Consider the following 15,031-nt stretch of genomic DNA (forward strand, 5'->3'; position numbering starts at 1 on the left):
TCGATCCGCATTGACGAGAAAAACACGATAAACGTCGAACGGAGTCTCTATCTCTACTCAATCTCAAGTTATTGAAGAAAAACCGCTGGTGACCTCAGGTGACCTAAGATGACCTGGAGATCACCTTCCAAAGGTCATAAGTGATATGTTTCGGTGAAATCACCAACAGGGACCTGTAATGCTATGATCCTGAGCGTATTGAAGTCATAGGATGGCATTCAGAGTAAGTTGAAATTTCTCCCATTGACTTATAATGGGCCGGTCGCAAAAATGACCTGACCTTAGGTCATCGATATAAAAATTCCGAGATATACAAGTTGTAGCTCGTGATGACTTTATTATTTCCTGTGGGTTTCAAGATCATATCTCAACAACTGTGGGCTTGGTGGGATTGCAAACTTCGAAATTTACGTTTCGAGGTAGGGTCACTTGACCTGACCTGGTGACCTGACCATAGGTCACCTGGGGTTAAAATTTTTACTCAAGGTGTGCAAAAGTTGTGAGAACAGGTATGCAAAATTTGGCGGCGCTACGCGCCGCCGTTTTCTCGCAATTTGCGAAAAACCACAGGGGGGGGGGGTTGAAAACAACCCCCCCTGCAGTGCGCGTAATAATAAGATGCATCGTCGTTTCTGCTAAGTTAGGTAAAGTTCTTAAGATTCATCATGCATATGCATTGCATATTCATCTCCACTCTGAAGAGATTAGAGCCTATAGAGGCAAGAACTTCAGTATATTGAACGGTTTTTATCCCGCCCATGGCGACTGCCGGTGGTACGAAGCAACACACCAAAGCGAAGGAAAGGTACCGTCTTTACGCTATCCTCCAATTCGGTTCCTCGCCAGTGCGTGCCAACAACTAACAAGGGAAGAGCGGCGTCCAAAAGGTCATTAAAATCATTTACATTGTGAGGGTTAGGCTTGCAAGACCACGTGCAAGATGCACGTCTCCCTCACCGAAGCGCACTTAATGAAGTATAATTTGACCCTGAACGATCAACCTGAAAATTTTGCCTTTGGCCAAAGTGATAAACTGACCAAAAATGTCTGTCTGTTGCATATCAGTCGATCCGCATTATGGGGAGACATCCAATGTTTTTTTTTTAATCAAAACGTACGAAAAAATTGTCATTTACAGTGTTCGTGACTTTTTAACCCGCGCCCCAATGGCGGTCTCAGCCAACTTCACCTTTGTGGGGGGGGGGGGGCATATGTTACCACCCACCTCTAACTCAAAAACTAAGAGGGCTAGAAAGACGCGGTAAAAAGCAGTCGATAGCTCTCAATGCGTACGTTTGAAACTATTTCAGTCATTTTTCATCTTAGAGCAATATTGGGGTCACTGGAGGTCATCAAAGGTCAAAATTTGCCAAATGTCACTGTATTTTTCAGAAAACATGCATTTATCTCAGGAATTATGATAGCTAGAAAAACGCATGGAAAAGCAATCGACAGCTTTTGAACTCTTCTTTTGATAAGGCCATCATCAAAATTAACCTCAGGTCAACGGTTTAGCCTCCAGAGGGCAAAAACTCCAAAAATAGCTGTTTTTACGAAGTGTTTTTCGACAATAACTTTTGACTAAAAAAGCTACGACATTTCTATTGCCAGAATCGTGTTCCTCTCGCCGAGACGCGTCGAATGAACTATAATCTGACCTTGAAAGGACAACTTGAAAATTTGACCTCAGGTCAAGGTCATTACCTGACCGGAAAGGTCATGTTACATATCAGTCGATGCGTCTCAACAAGACAAACGCAATGAGGCCATCCCCTGCGTCCTATCTCTTTCCAATCGAGAGTTATTGGCAAAAATCTGTTTGTAGCCTCAAATGACCTCGGATGACCTTTCTAGAGGCTATCAGCAAAAAAGACACCTTGGTCGTCACGGGTGGTCCAAATCATTGTGATTCTGATTTCTGAAATATTTGGACTGTTCCTATGCGTACACACGGATCTAGAGGCATTTTCATTTTTCTCCATTGACTTATAATGGTAAGGTCACGCCACTGGCCTGACCTTAGGTCACGGATATAAAAAATCCGAGATATACACATTATAGACGCCCATAACATCATGCAATCCTCCAAGTTTAAAACCTTTCTGACAAACACTGCAGGCTGGACACGATTGCAAACTTTTTTATTTTTAGGCTTAGTCAGCTAACTTGACCTGGTGACCTGACCTGACATGACCTGAGGTCAAAAACCTCACACATTGTCCAAAATTGATGTACAGAAAGCTACTTCAAGCGGCGCGGCGGTACGCGCCGCGGTTTTTTATTCACACGCGAAAAACGCGACAGGGTGGTAACATATGCCCCCCCCCCCCACTGGGACGAAGGTTAATCGTCTAGCTAGGTATCATGGCCTCTGTTGTGTATCGAGTGGTCAGTACTTTCCTTATTCTGCTACTTCCGATTGTACTTCATGCTTTTGGCTGACTCCAAAGACTCCTTTTTACTCAGAACGTTTCTTCCATACTACACAAGGCCAAGAACAACAACTTCCAAGGTTCTCCATATGAGGCACACTCTCTAAATCCAGGCAGAGTAAATGACGTCACAAGAGACATCATCCTAATACACAACAGCCTCAGAGTTTGTTCACACATGCTAGGTCACAAGCGCAATTAGCCCATTTAGTAAATAATCGGACCATAGAAACATGCTGAGATTGACTCATCCGAAGGAGGCATCGCACTGTTCCATTTACACAATACACACTTTGCCAAATTGGCAATGCCGTAGGCCAGTAGTACGCACTACGCATCCCTGTGGTGTAGATGAGGGGTATTGCGAGTGTCGATTCGAGGGGTTAATGGGGCGCGATTCGTTTTTGCGTTAACCCGCGCACCGACGGGGGGGGGGCGGATATCCAACCCGATCCCCCCCGAGGTTTTTCGTAAATAGCGGGAAAACTGCGGCACGTAGAGCCACGAAAGTTGGCATGACTACTCCCCCATCAATTTTACACATTTTGTGCAAGTTTGAGCCTCCTAGCTTTCAAGGCCAAGTCACCAGGTCACTTCGAATGACCCGACCTCAAATCACTTTTTTGCGACTTTGTCACCGCGTCAGAGCTACAGTAGACGACAGAATCCCTTGAAACTTGCAGGATGTAATGAGTTCATTAGTAGCTACAGTTGGTCATCTCGGTATTCCGATATCGATGACCTAAGGTCAGGTCAATTTCTTGACTTTCCAATTATAAGTGAATATGAGAAAATCAACTGCCTGATTTTTTACTAGAACGCGTCGGAATGGCCTAAAATACCATGAATGACATCATACACAACGATCAACCTTGACTACCTTGAGGCCTTTTCTGCTCTTGGGGCAAATGTAAGGTCATGTGACGTCATCAAAGGTCACCAAAGTTTTTTTTGCTAGTAACTCCTTACAGAAACGAGACACAGTCGCACGGATGGTCTCATTGTGTTCAGCTTGTCACGGCGCATCGAATGACGTATAATGACCTCGAGGTCACGTGATCTGAGATCAACCTTTGACCTTGACATTTCGAGGTAAACAATTAAACATATATGTTTCGATGCGGACCGACGAGAGGATCACGATGACGCTGTTAGTTTGTTTCTAGCTTGGTTACTCCGAAAGTTATTCGACAAAAACTCTTCATATTTAGTGCCGCTATTCTTGTTTACCCCTGTGACGTCATCTTTGACCTGGTCTGAAAATGACTTCAGTAAAAATTGTAGAACTTATCCGTGTGTACCCCATGCCGTTTACCGCTTGTCGCAATCTTGCTTGGTTCTCGAGATCTCGGAGGGGGGGGGGGGGGAAGGTTGGATATTTATCCGCCCCCGTCGGTTCTAAGTTGGTGCGTAGCCCCGTCGGTGTTCCGGGTTAATGGAGTGATTTCTTTTTCAGTGTAATGCCATCTGCTGCAATGAGCACTCACAGCCGTTTTTTTAACGCAATTACGAAGGTGTTGGTGATAGACATATGCTCATCCTTCTACCCATCAGCTTATCCAGGCTCACCCGTGATGAGTTATCACCTATAGAAGTGTGGAGTGTAGACCCACATATGCTGGTTCCCCTATCCGGCTTTGATTGTCGATCTGCACACGGGGATGAACCATTGTGCCAGGAGCCCGGCGGCCACCAGGGTGACCGTCTTTGCGAGAACTGGGTGCGTCCTTCTGGTTAGGATACTCTCACCCCACCGAGCGCAGACTTGGATACCATATCCTTCCCTGTTTTTGTTTCATAGGTTCGCACCAGTCTGGTATCTCAGACAATGCGACTTCCTCCATTCTGTCACCGCCATGACCGTGAACAGCAAAGACAGTATCAGGGATTTCCATATAATTTACTCTCTGGGCGAACACCTGTACAAAAGGACACGATCTACCGAATAGCTACCGCACATAGTACAGTCGACACACGCGTTCACACCCCTCCGCCCGTACCGGCGGGGCTGCCAGTCCACCCAGGGACAGCGGCCCGCAGGCAGGCAGGCAGCAACACTGTAACAATACGTCCGTCCGGCGGCTGGCGGGCCGGGCCGTGACCCGAGCTCAGGTCGGGTCAAGGTCATCGCCGGCGGCCATCTGAGATCAACGAGACCGCCTCACTCGACAAGCCAGAGTCTCCCGTACTGCGCCGTGCGCCCGCCGCTCAGGCTCCTCTGCGACCCGCCAGTCAAAGGTCCGATCAGCGGCGCTCGCTGCAACCACAGCTTACATGCGCTGCCAATAGGTGGCGCGCGCGACGCAAACAGGCGCCAGCCAGTACGATATCCGGGAACGCAGACAAGATCCAAAACTAATGCCAGTCTTAAACCGATAAAATAATGTCATAGAAGCCCGAGGGGCGCATCTCTAACCATCCTAGAAGCGCCATATGCAAAATGCCGGCAACAATATTGCAATCATCACAAACTACTAAAGGTACACAACTTAAAACCAAACAACATGGCGGCAACGGCCGCGCCGTAGCCAGTATCAGAGAGAACTCTAAAATAGGCAGAGTGCGCACCGCATCCAGTAGGGTCCATCGTATCTAGACATCCTGCACCGAACATCATCCAAGCCTAATCAGTTTATCGACGGCAGAGCCTTCAATCCGGCCGTGTAAGAGTAATGGAGCTAGTGAAGGCACACCAGTGATCCTCTTGTGCAGGGTGGGACAGTGGACCCGGGGGACAGGTGGGAAGGTGGGAGGTGGTCGGGGAGGGCACTCACGCGCCGCCGGCCGTCCATTGGCACTAGCTCTGCATCGGCGACCTCTGACTGCACTGAAAGACACGGCCGCCACGGGGGTGGGGGGGGGGGGGGGGGAGGACGGCCGGCGACCGCCGAAAGGCACGGCGGCTCGGCGGCGGGCCGTCCGCAGACGCGCCCACCGCGCGGCGCTCAGTTCACACACATAGAGCCCGTCCGTCCACACAGCGAGCCCGCAGAGCGGCTCTTCTATGTACACAAACACATTCCTTCTCCCGACATATCGTCACAACGCACGCAAACAAGCACACACACGGGCGCAGACACAAAGCACGTGCGCTGGCTTATCACGGACCTCTAGCGGCGCGAGTTTTCTGACACTGGCGCGTGCTCTCTGGGTCCTCTCAGTCCCCGCCAGTCCTCGTAGAGGTCCTCTCGACTCAGAGATCAGAGCCAGCCCGGTCTCTTTGCTGGCAGATCGGCAGAGGCCTGGGCCGGCCCTCATTTAGACAGAGCGCGAAGGAGGTACGAATTTCGGTCGTACCTGGACGCCGCGGGATGACACCAGTCCGTCTGCCACGGTCTAGGTTAGACCACTGGTGACGGATACACGTGGTGCTGAAGCGATGGTGTCGGTGGTGATGTGATGATTGTAGCGGCGGTGGTGATAAATGATTCCAACACCAACATCTGTCGTCAGAGTTTATCCTCCGACTTCGCCCACTCCAGTGACATCAGCTTTCATCCCTCGCAGCTAGGCGGCAGCACATCAATGACGTCAGTGACGTGCATCAGGCCGACATCAGTCCTTGACGAGCCGGTAGATGTGGTGCTGCGCGCCGTGCTCTGATGTGGACACCTCGAACACGAAGGCGATGCAGAGCAGAGTTTCCTGGGTGTCCCGGTTGGTAACGACCTGGGGACGGCGTGCGGTCAGAGGGATGGTAGAAGAGCGGCGGAGCGACCCGCGAGGGAAGCTTAGAGATAAGCAGCGTTTGGCTAGGCAGCAAAGAGGCGATTGAGATAAAAGACAAAAAGTGAACTATCTGAGCACTTAGGAAAGAAAGTGAAAGCGTAGATCATGATAGATGAAATACTTAACTGATAGAATGGCTGAACTTAAAAGAGATGGCAGCTTAGCAAAGATTCAGCCAGCGACAGTACCTCGAAACGAACTAAATCAGCACCGCCTATTTGATTCTGTAGCAATGTCCCAGTGATTCAAAGTTCAAACTACTGCAGCGATGAAACTACAGTCCTTTTCAGAGCCTTGAAGCAACAAACTACTAGCCTGAGAACTACTAAATCGACTACGACTACCAGCTAGCTGATGTGTAGCTACATCTGGCACTACCCCGTCCCACCGCTTACCTGGAGAATGGTGAAGTTCTCCAGCACGCTGTTCATCATGTACTTTTCCGGCAGGTGCTTCAGCTTGTGGATGAAGTTGACCATGTACTCGCACATCGGAGACCGGTTGATGCGATAGAAGAATCGGCCGTTCTCGAACCTGTGAAAGGCGAGGAGAGGCTCGTTACAACAGAAGCAGGAAAGTGGCACCGTGTGCCATGTCACATCCGCAAACTTACAAACGAGTAACAAAACTCTCCGTTCGGTCACTTGAATGTGCCCTCTATGTAATCACTCACAGGAATCATAGGGTAAAACTATCCCAATGCAAGTACCGCGGTCTCTCAAACATCCCAATCACAAATTTCCATAGGAAAACACAGTAGCAGAAGCCAGCCGAACAAAACGCAGGAAGTGGGAAAACCAACGCCTTACCAGCCACCAACCCACGTGAACACAACCCGACACCCCTAACAAACCAGACAGCAGGAGGAGACAACCTCCAACAAGTTCCTCATATCCGCGAGAACAATGAGACAGGTCTAATCACTGCTAAAAACACCCCGGAGCCCCCGGCGCTGGCGCGTTTGCCTCGTTTTCTCACCTGGCGTACTCTGTTTCCACTTTCTCGACGACCTGTTTGCCGAAGCTGCACACCTTGGTGGAGCATGTGATGGTCATGTTCTCTGGCGACTCGTACTGGCTGGTGACACCGTAGAACGCGCCACTCGCCTCCTGTTGGGGAGACGTCGAAATACGGGTCAGTTTTCTTTCTATGCGTGTTTTAAATGTCAGGCTAGCTGATTAGACTAAGTACAGGAAATACAACCCCACGCGATGCCCATGACAAGCATATTCGAGCGAAAACGATCAAGATGTGAGGATTTGCTATGTGGCATAGCGACAAACCAGATAATATTGTAAAGCAGCTACAACGTTATCATGCTTAACTCCTAGCGACTTTGAATGCTTATACAAAACACCAGACATAAGACAGAATTAAGCGCTGATAACGCTAAAGCAGTCTCCAGCACAGGAAATGACACCCAACGCCCCCGAAATCGCGCATTTTTAGTGTATCTAGCATGCATGCAACTTAACATCCATTGTTTCCTGTTTACAGTGCGGCGATTGAAGATCACAAAGCAAAAATCCCCGAGTGGAATGCATAATAAGGCGACCGGAAATCAGACATTCCAACTTGAAAGGCTTCTGTTGAGCCCTGCTTTATCTGTGTTTATGCAAAATAGTTCACCATCCCGCCCGTTTCCACGCACCTGTATGCTAGTGTTGAGATCTGCCCAGAACTTGACCAGGAAGAATGCGTTGGCCGGGCCCTTGTCATAAAGCTCACGCAGACCCCCCTTCTTGTCGGGGAACTTGTCGTAGATCTGTGTGATGCCGATAGCTTCCAGGGGCTCATACGAGGCCGGGCCGCCGATGTGCACAAACAGATGTTTGTTGTACTGTCGGAGAGAGAAAATAGCAGTTAAGAATGATTTATTTGTCATGACAGAAACAGTGAGCGTACCATGAATGATCAGTAGGCCAAATTAACTCAAAAGACGTCCAGTATAGCGATGACATATGCTATACAACAGCAGCAGGACTACTTTCCTCGGACATCGCAGTCAGGTCACAAGTCACAAGACTAAACATAAAGTCAGCCGAGATGAGAGTTTGTGCGTTGTCAGAGAGTTGAGCCCATATAATTTGACTCAGTAACGCTATTCCGTATGGCTACACATCACAATTGAATGGAGTCCCGCCTCACGGCCAGATCACGAAACAAAGGCGTTCCAGTCAGGAAAACACGCATCACGACACCAGGCAAACACACTAGGCGACAGAGCCAACGACATTCGACGAACGACACACCACCGTCACGTCACGTCGTTACAGCGTCACGTCTCGTCCCGGCACGGCCCGTGCCCGTGTCAGGCACATCCGACAGTCATTTGGACCGGAACGTGATGGGTCCCGCCGATAAGACATGTTCCGACCGGGCCAACAGTCGAAAATGCTGTACGACACACAAAAACAGCCGCCTCGGACGACAGACTAGATAGAGCTCACGCGAGCGGTCCGGACGTCCAAAATAGTGGGACAACTAAAACCATATTAATTCCCAGACCTACACAGTACACACAACACTCTGCTGGCATCAATTTCGTTCCAGTCCTCATCACCAAAACCAAAAATACACGGTACTCTACACAATTCCACACTCCAACAGTTCCACTCCACAAAGTCACGACAAAACCGACCACGGCCCAGACAACGCCCCCATACCCCCCCCCCCTAGTCACGTGGTCAGGAAAACAGTCGTGCAACACCACGCACGCGGTGTGGGGGCCGGCTTCCTACAACGCCCCGCTGACAGCACTGAGACAGTACCAGGAGGCTGATATTGGGGTCAAACGGCCTGCGTCTAATGCATGACCGCAGCCACTGTTACCGCAATAATCTTGGGTTCAAATGGGCATCTGAAAGTTCATCCCTGGGAGCGTTGAACTGTCGGGAGATAACTAACGTTCGTCCTTGTTTAGGGTTTATCTAAGCTGCATTATTTAGAAACTTCATGCTTATCAGGATACACGCAATGAAGTATTTTGCAGATGAACGCCCAAAAATATTCATCTCAAAGCTGGGTTCAATGTTCGTACCATGGTCATGATTAGATAACGTTTTCGATCACGTAAATCATGCACGCAATGATACCGGTCTCTTTGTACTAAATCTCCAAGTCCACGCACCAGGGAGAGCCACTCGCCCCCAGGATAGTTAACCGCTCCACCAGCCTCACAGCATCCCAAACAGCACAGCAATGGACCACACACGAAGCCGGCGTCCGGCCACGGCTCATGACCGTCACGCTGACCCGTGACGTGACGGTACCTCGTGACCGCAGCACGAGCCCACCCCGAGGGGACGCGGGTCGGTGGCGCCCGGAACACCGGACAAGTAAACACCACTGCGCCAGTCTGCCGCCGTCGGGACCGGGGCGGATCTTCGCCGTACACCTCAACAGAGTGTTATGGTGCAGACGAGTCCCCAGGGTACTCTGGGGTCTACATAGGTTCAACGAGAGCCTAAAGAGGTCCAGGGATAAAGAGGTTGAGCAGATTAAAATGGTCCATTGGGTGGATTTGAAGGAGAATCGGTAGAATCAACTCTACTCGGCCGGCGTCTGGATTGGACAGAGCAAACCAACTGATTGATCGACTGCTAACGGCCGATGACGAAATCAGCGAGCTTAACTTCAAACGGCGCCGCTAGTGCCAACTGATGATCACACCTACTAAATAGCCCGAGCGACAGTCGACTGAATGAGGTACCGACCTACCAACTGACACCTTTGACAGACTGACAGTTCATGACAGACTGACTGAATGACCCCTCTACAATCAGCGCAGCCCGGAGAGAGGGACAGGGGTTCCATCAACAGACGCTCTGCAGGAGCCACTACCACGAACAACGCCCCAGGGGAGAGGGATGGACGGAACAGGGCTAACCCGAGCCCGGGAGCTCAGAGATAACGGTGGCGGCAGCAGCACGACCCAGGGGAACAGCCCACTGCACTGGGACACAGCACACCAACCAGTGGACAAACTATACCACTGACCAGCGGCCCAGACCGTAAGGACACATACACAACCACTACGGAGAACTCTGTTATAACAACACAAACCCAAACAACACGGACCAATGTTTCCACCATCACAGAACCAAGAAACCCACAACGACTACAAACATCACCAGCTTCACAACCATCACCATCAACAAGATCACCAGCCATCACTAGCACTCACCACGTCAGCAGCGGCCTGGTGCTCCCGGGACTGCGGCGCTGCCTCCATGAAGGCCGAGTACTCGACGAGGCGCAGTTTCTGAGTGGCGATGCTGCGCCCCTCCCAGGCGGGCGCCGGCGGCTGCGACTGACCCAGCAGGGACATGTCGGCAGAGCTGGACGGAGGCTTGGCGGCCATCCCGTACGGGTGCTGCGCGAACGGCTTCACGCTGTCGAAAGAGAGAGAGGTGGGAGGTTAGAGAGGGGTGCAAAATTGAAGCTTGGAAGGGTGCAGGACAGAGAAAATCGAGGCTTAAAGAGATGCTGTGAAAATTAAAATGGTTAATAGTGTTATAACACAAAAGTGGTTGAGCCACCAAAACAGTGACGCGCTAAAACGAGCTAGAAAAACAGTAAACGGCTTAGCAGGCAACTAATCATTCTAGGGAAGCACCGAAAGTAGGTGACTAGGATCCTCAGCAGGACGCGCACAGACAGGATAGGGAATATCACGGACACACCCCCGGACAGGAAGGACGGCCTGCGGTCGGCGGCCGTGTAGGTGTGGACAGCGGACAGGAAAGGCTCAGTCGGTTCAGTCACCAAGCGGACCACAGGGAGCGGCTGGTGGCCGTCAGGAGGGGAGGAGGGTGGGAGGGATGGGGCGCGGCACCGCGGAACCTACCGCCAGCGCGGGGCCTTTGCACCGCAGCAGGCCTGGGCCGCGAATGCCATACGAGCGCGTCATGATCTCTAGCCGACTCACGTTTACCTGTCGCGACCGGTTAGTTTTTGAGGGACGGCGGCCGCCAAGCCGCTTTGCTGTTCTCGGAACGATTTCATTCAGGTCGTGACAAGTAACGGTGCAGTGCCGGGCAACAGCGGCACTGCGCCGCAAAAGGCACGTGCACCAACTACGAAAACACTGGCAAATCTTGACCAAATCCGCCCGATCCGCCCCACCCAGGGCGAATCAAGGGGCGAATAAACAGCACAGCTGGACGGCATTGGCTGGCTGAGATGATTCCAAGAGGCGCGCGTTTGTGCTGAGAGCTCTGAGCGAGCCAGCGGCAGGGGGCACCGTTAAACGTCCGGCTCCTAATCACTGCCCGCCGGCGCGGCCGTAACGCCACTCGGCCTGCCGTCCGGCCGTGTCGCCGCCGGCGTTCCCCGAACGGGCGCACAGAGAGAGGCGTTCGGCGCACTGTCTGCACATTCGCCGAACACGATATCGGAGCGCGACCTCATCGCAACCGGCCGCGGACGGACCGTGCGCCCTGCGTGGGCCGCCCTCCCCCTCCAACAACCCTAACCGCAAGTCTGATAGCGGCTGAAACACTACCAGACACTCACCCACAACAAAAACAACCTCTCCATGTCTGCACCGAACATCAAACGCCCACGAATTCTCAACTCGTATCGCATCGCACCCGGAAGAACTGCCGTTCTGTCTCGATGACATCAGCTTTCTCCCATCCCTCCCCCATCAACCCTTCCCCCTGGGACTCACTCTTGCGACATGCCGACTTGAAGACCCGTCTGCCAGAATCCGCCAGCCCCGGCGTAGTTGGAGCCGGGCAGGCCGAAGCTGGGCAGCGTCTTGTGCTGCATGTTGGAGGCGTTGACGATCTGGGCGGACGTCATGGCGGCCACCGAGTGGAGCGCCTTCTCCTTGGCGTGGTGCTCCTGGAGCGACATCAGCGGAGACGAGTTCTGCTGTGGGTTGGAGAGACACGGGCGCGGGCGAGGTCTCGGTCAGGCCAGAGGAAGGCGAGTGTTAACAATATAACAGGTCTAACACTACAGCAGACGCTCTTCCGAGGCGGCGTTTTATAAAAACTGAATAACAGACAAGGTCAATGAGGCACGGTCAAAAGGTAAATTAGGCTAAAAATATACTAGCGGTCTGAGCCAGCATATTCACACATTATTCAATCAAAAACACTTTGATTTACCCGCTTTTAACGTGAATACAGGTTGCAGAAAATCCATGCATTTTAACTATTCAACGAATGCTACTTCACTCACGCGTGCAACACAAACACTGCAAATGGCCTTTCGCTGCACGAATTCAAACATAAAGCGCAATGAACAGTCGCAGTTGGTTTCACTGCTGTGCGGCTGAGCAACAGAATAAATGGCGCAAAACGGACAGCTACACTCACTCCTCCCCTCCTCTCTCCCATGCCCTCCCATCCTCTCACCTTCATCTTGGTTTGGATCTCGCGCAGTTTCCTCCGGGCGAGCACCTGGATGTGGGAGCTGACTTGTTTCCGAGTTCGACATTTTCCCGTGCGCAGTTTGATGTACCGCGCTATCAGCTCGTTGCGTCCTGTCGACAAAGAATGTCGGGTTAATTAATGTCGGAACAAGTTTGCACAGTCACTATTAATACAAAGTGGATTGTGCGAGTACATGGCGGGTATTGTAAAGCTGTGTCGCAGCTAAGAGGATAATGCGATGTCGAAGAGCATATGATACTTTGAGCAAATGGATTCAGCTCCTGCAATGAATTCATTTCAATTACGTGTTGTTTCTTGGTAGCCTAACATTTTCGTCACGCGACACCAATAATAGTTGAAATACTACGCGGCTATTCATCGCCCTGACGCCATACGTTCTGCACCACAGGCCCCACCAGCTGAATATTGGGTCCAATCAGGCCGTCTAAGCCGGTCGCCGCGGCGCCGGTGTGGGCGGGGGACCGACCAGACTAGCGTCACGGCACCACTCCCCCCGGCGACCACCACCACAGCTGGCACCACTCTGCACGGCTGCATGCGGTCCGTCCATCGGTTCCACTCCAAGAGACCCGACGCCAATTCATTCGCCAGTGGCGCACCCGGGCAGAGCAGCCAAACGTGACCCTGCAGCCGCCGTCGGCGCCCCTGAACCGATGACGTAATACCTCCCCCAGGGCGGGGGAGGGGGAGAGCCATGCCCGAAATACCACGTGCGGCGCAGTGAGCTGCCGACCGACCCAGGGTCGTTTCCTGAGCCGACTATTCCCGCCTGTGTCGCGAATTACCCGCTGGAACCTCCACCAGTGCTCCCGCCTGCGGGCAGCAGGGTTGGCTGATCCTCGCCAGCCAATATCGTCGGTAGCGCGTCCCTCCGCCCTCCCCTCTTCCCCTCCGGAGCCGGTCCATGGCAGAACGATATGAGAGGAGAGAGAGAGCAGTCGAGCAGCTGTCCGCCGGCACCGTCCCCTCGTCGAGCCGCTCTAATTAAAACGAGAGGACGCGGCCGAGAGGGGCGGCGGACCGCCGCGCGACGCGCACGTGGAAGCCTGTGAGAGGGGAGGGGAAGCGCTGCGACGCACGGGAAACTAGCGTGGTGTGTTGGCAGCGGCAGCAGCGGCGGCCGGCGGGCGGCGGACGGGCGGGCGGCTGTTGTGGCGACGACCGTGGCGTTGTGAACGCCCACCAACAAGCCAGACTGTGGCGGCGCACGCTATCCTCGCCACCCCCACCGCAGCCTTCCCACGCATCACACCCACACCCATACACGTTCGACCAATCGACACAGACACGGACCCACCACCAGCCAAGGTGTCGGCGTGGACCAGCCGCTAACGACGACGGGGCAGGAAGGAGTGGGGGGCGGGGACGGCGGAGGGATGGACCGAGAGGCGAGGGGAGGCTCTGTGGCGTGACGTCCTCACTCCTCAGCCAGTCTGGCCGACAGAGGACAGGTCTGGCTTGGCCGGCCGGGCGGCACGGCGCGCCGCTCGGGCGGCGTGCCGGGCGTACGCGGCGTGCCGGTGCCGAGTGCCGAGCATTCGCCGCGTGCCGGGCGCTCCGGCTGTGCCGGCCGTGAATCAGGCGCCGTGGGACCGGACGGCCGCTGTCAGCTGCCAGCCCGTCACCCGCCGGGGGGAGTGGGGGGGGGGGATTTCCGAGCTGGCGCTGTCCCAGCTCGCAGCGTCATCGGGAGGCAGGCTGACCTGACAGGCCCCCGGTGTAACTCTCCAAACAGCCCTTTCAACAAACACAATTGTCTGCAACTCCATCTTTTCTTTTACCCGACCGCCAGGCGCCAACGCTTCACCCTTCATGAACTACTTCTCTCCTCCCTCCCCTTCACCCAGCCACCGTGACCCGATCCCGTCCGACCCGGTTCGTTCTGAGCGGAGGGCGGGCCGCCCGCTGCAGCCGAGGCGGCCGGCACCGCCCACAGCGGCACTGGCAGCCGCTCCGCGCTGCACGACCCTGCAACATGAGACGACCGGCCGCCATCGAGCCAGGTGGAGACCAAGGATACTGTTCCATCCCGCTCAAATCCTGCCGCCGGAAGGGCAGCTAGGATGGCTTGAAGGGGTGCTCTGCCAACGACAACTTCGGCGTCAGCTCAGCAGGTTCTACAACTATGACGTCAGCATGGACGATGAGTGAGCGACAGGGACAGCCGCTCGACGGAGAGGCAGACGGCTAACCCGACGGTCAGACAAGCAGACCAGTCACTGCCAATGTCGCAGACAGCCAGACCTGTCTTGGTTCAGGGCGCGCCAGGTGTGGGGTGAAGGCCGCTGACGGCGGATCTGACGATCCAACAGATCCAGGATATTCAACGCTGGCGGCAGCGGAGCAGGAAGCGCAAGCAGACGGAGTGTCAACAGAGCTAGCCAAGTTGGCAGCAGATCAGGGTCGAGGAGGAACTTAATGGGATGTCGTCTGATTCTCTCCACGACCCTACAAAGTTTTTAT

General features: G+C 53.4%; 1 protein-coding gene across 4 annotated transcripts in view; it reads right to left on the reverse strand.

Moving 5' to 3' along the window:
* Positions 1-4,313: 4,313 nt before the first annotated feature.
* LOC122389249 (transcriptional enhancer factor TEF-1-like) overlaps positions 4,314-15,031 on the reverse strand; it is a 61,328-nt gene continuing 50,610 nt past the window's right edge. For all 4 annotated transcript variants that reach the window (XM_043381109.1, XM_043381108.1, XM_043381110.1 and 1 more), the window contains 7 exons: positions 12,530-12,657; positions 11,836-12,041; positions 10,348-10,555; positions 7,813-8,001; positions 7,140-7,270; positions 6,557-6,695; positions 4,314-6,101 (listed from right to left, as the gene is read on the reverse strand). In XM_043381109.1, the coding sequence (XP_043237044.1) occupies positions 5,988-6,101; positions 6,557-6,695; positions 7,140-7,270; positions 7,813-8,001; positions 10,348-10,555; positions 11,836-12,041; positions 12,530-12,657 (1,115 nt within the window). In that variant the 3' untranslated portion in view covers positions 4,314-5,987. The remainder of the gene's footprint in view (positions 6,102-6,556; positions 6,696-7,139; positions 7,271-7,812; positions 8,002-10,347; positions 10,556-11,835; positions 12,042-12,529; positions 12,658-15,031) is intronic.

Source organism: Amphibalanus amphitrite, unplaced genomic scaffold, assembly GCF_019059575.1.
Source record: "Amphibalanus amphitrite isolate SeventyFive unplaced genomic scaffold, NRLGWU_Aamphi_draft 000350F_arrow, whole genome shotgun sequence".
Taxonomy (NCBI): domain Eukaryota; kingdom Metazoa; phylum Arthropoda; class Thecostraca; order Balanomorpha; family Balanidae; genus Amphibalanus; species Amphibalanus amphitrite.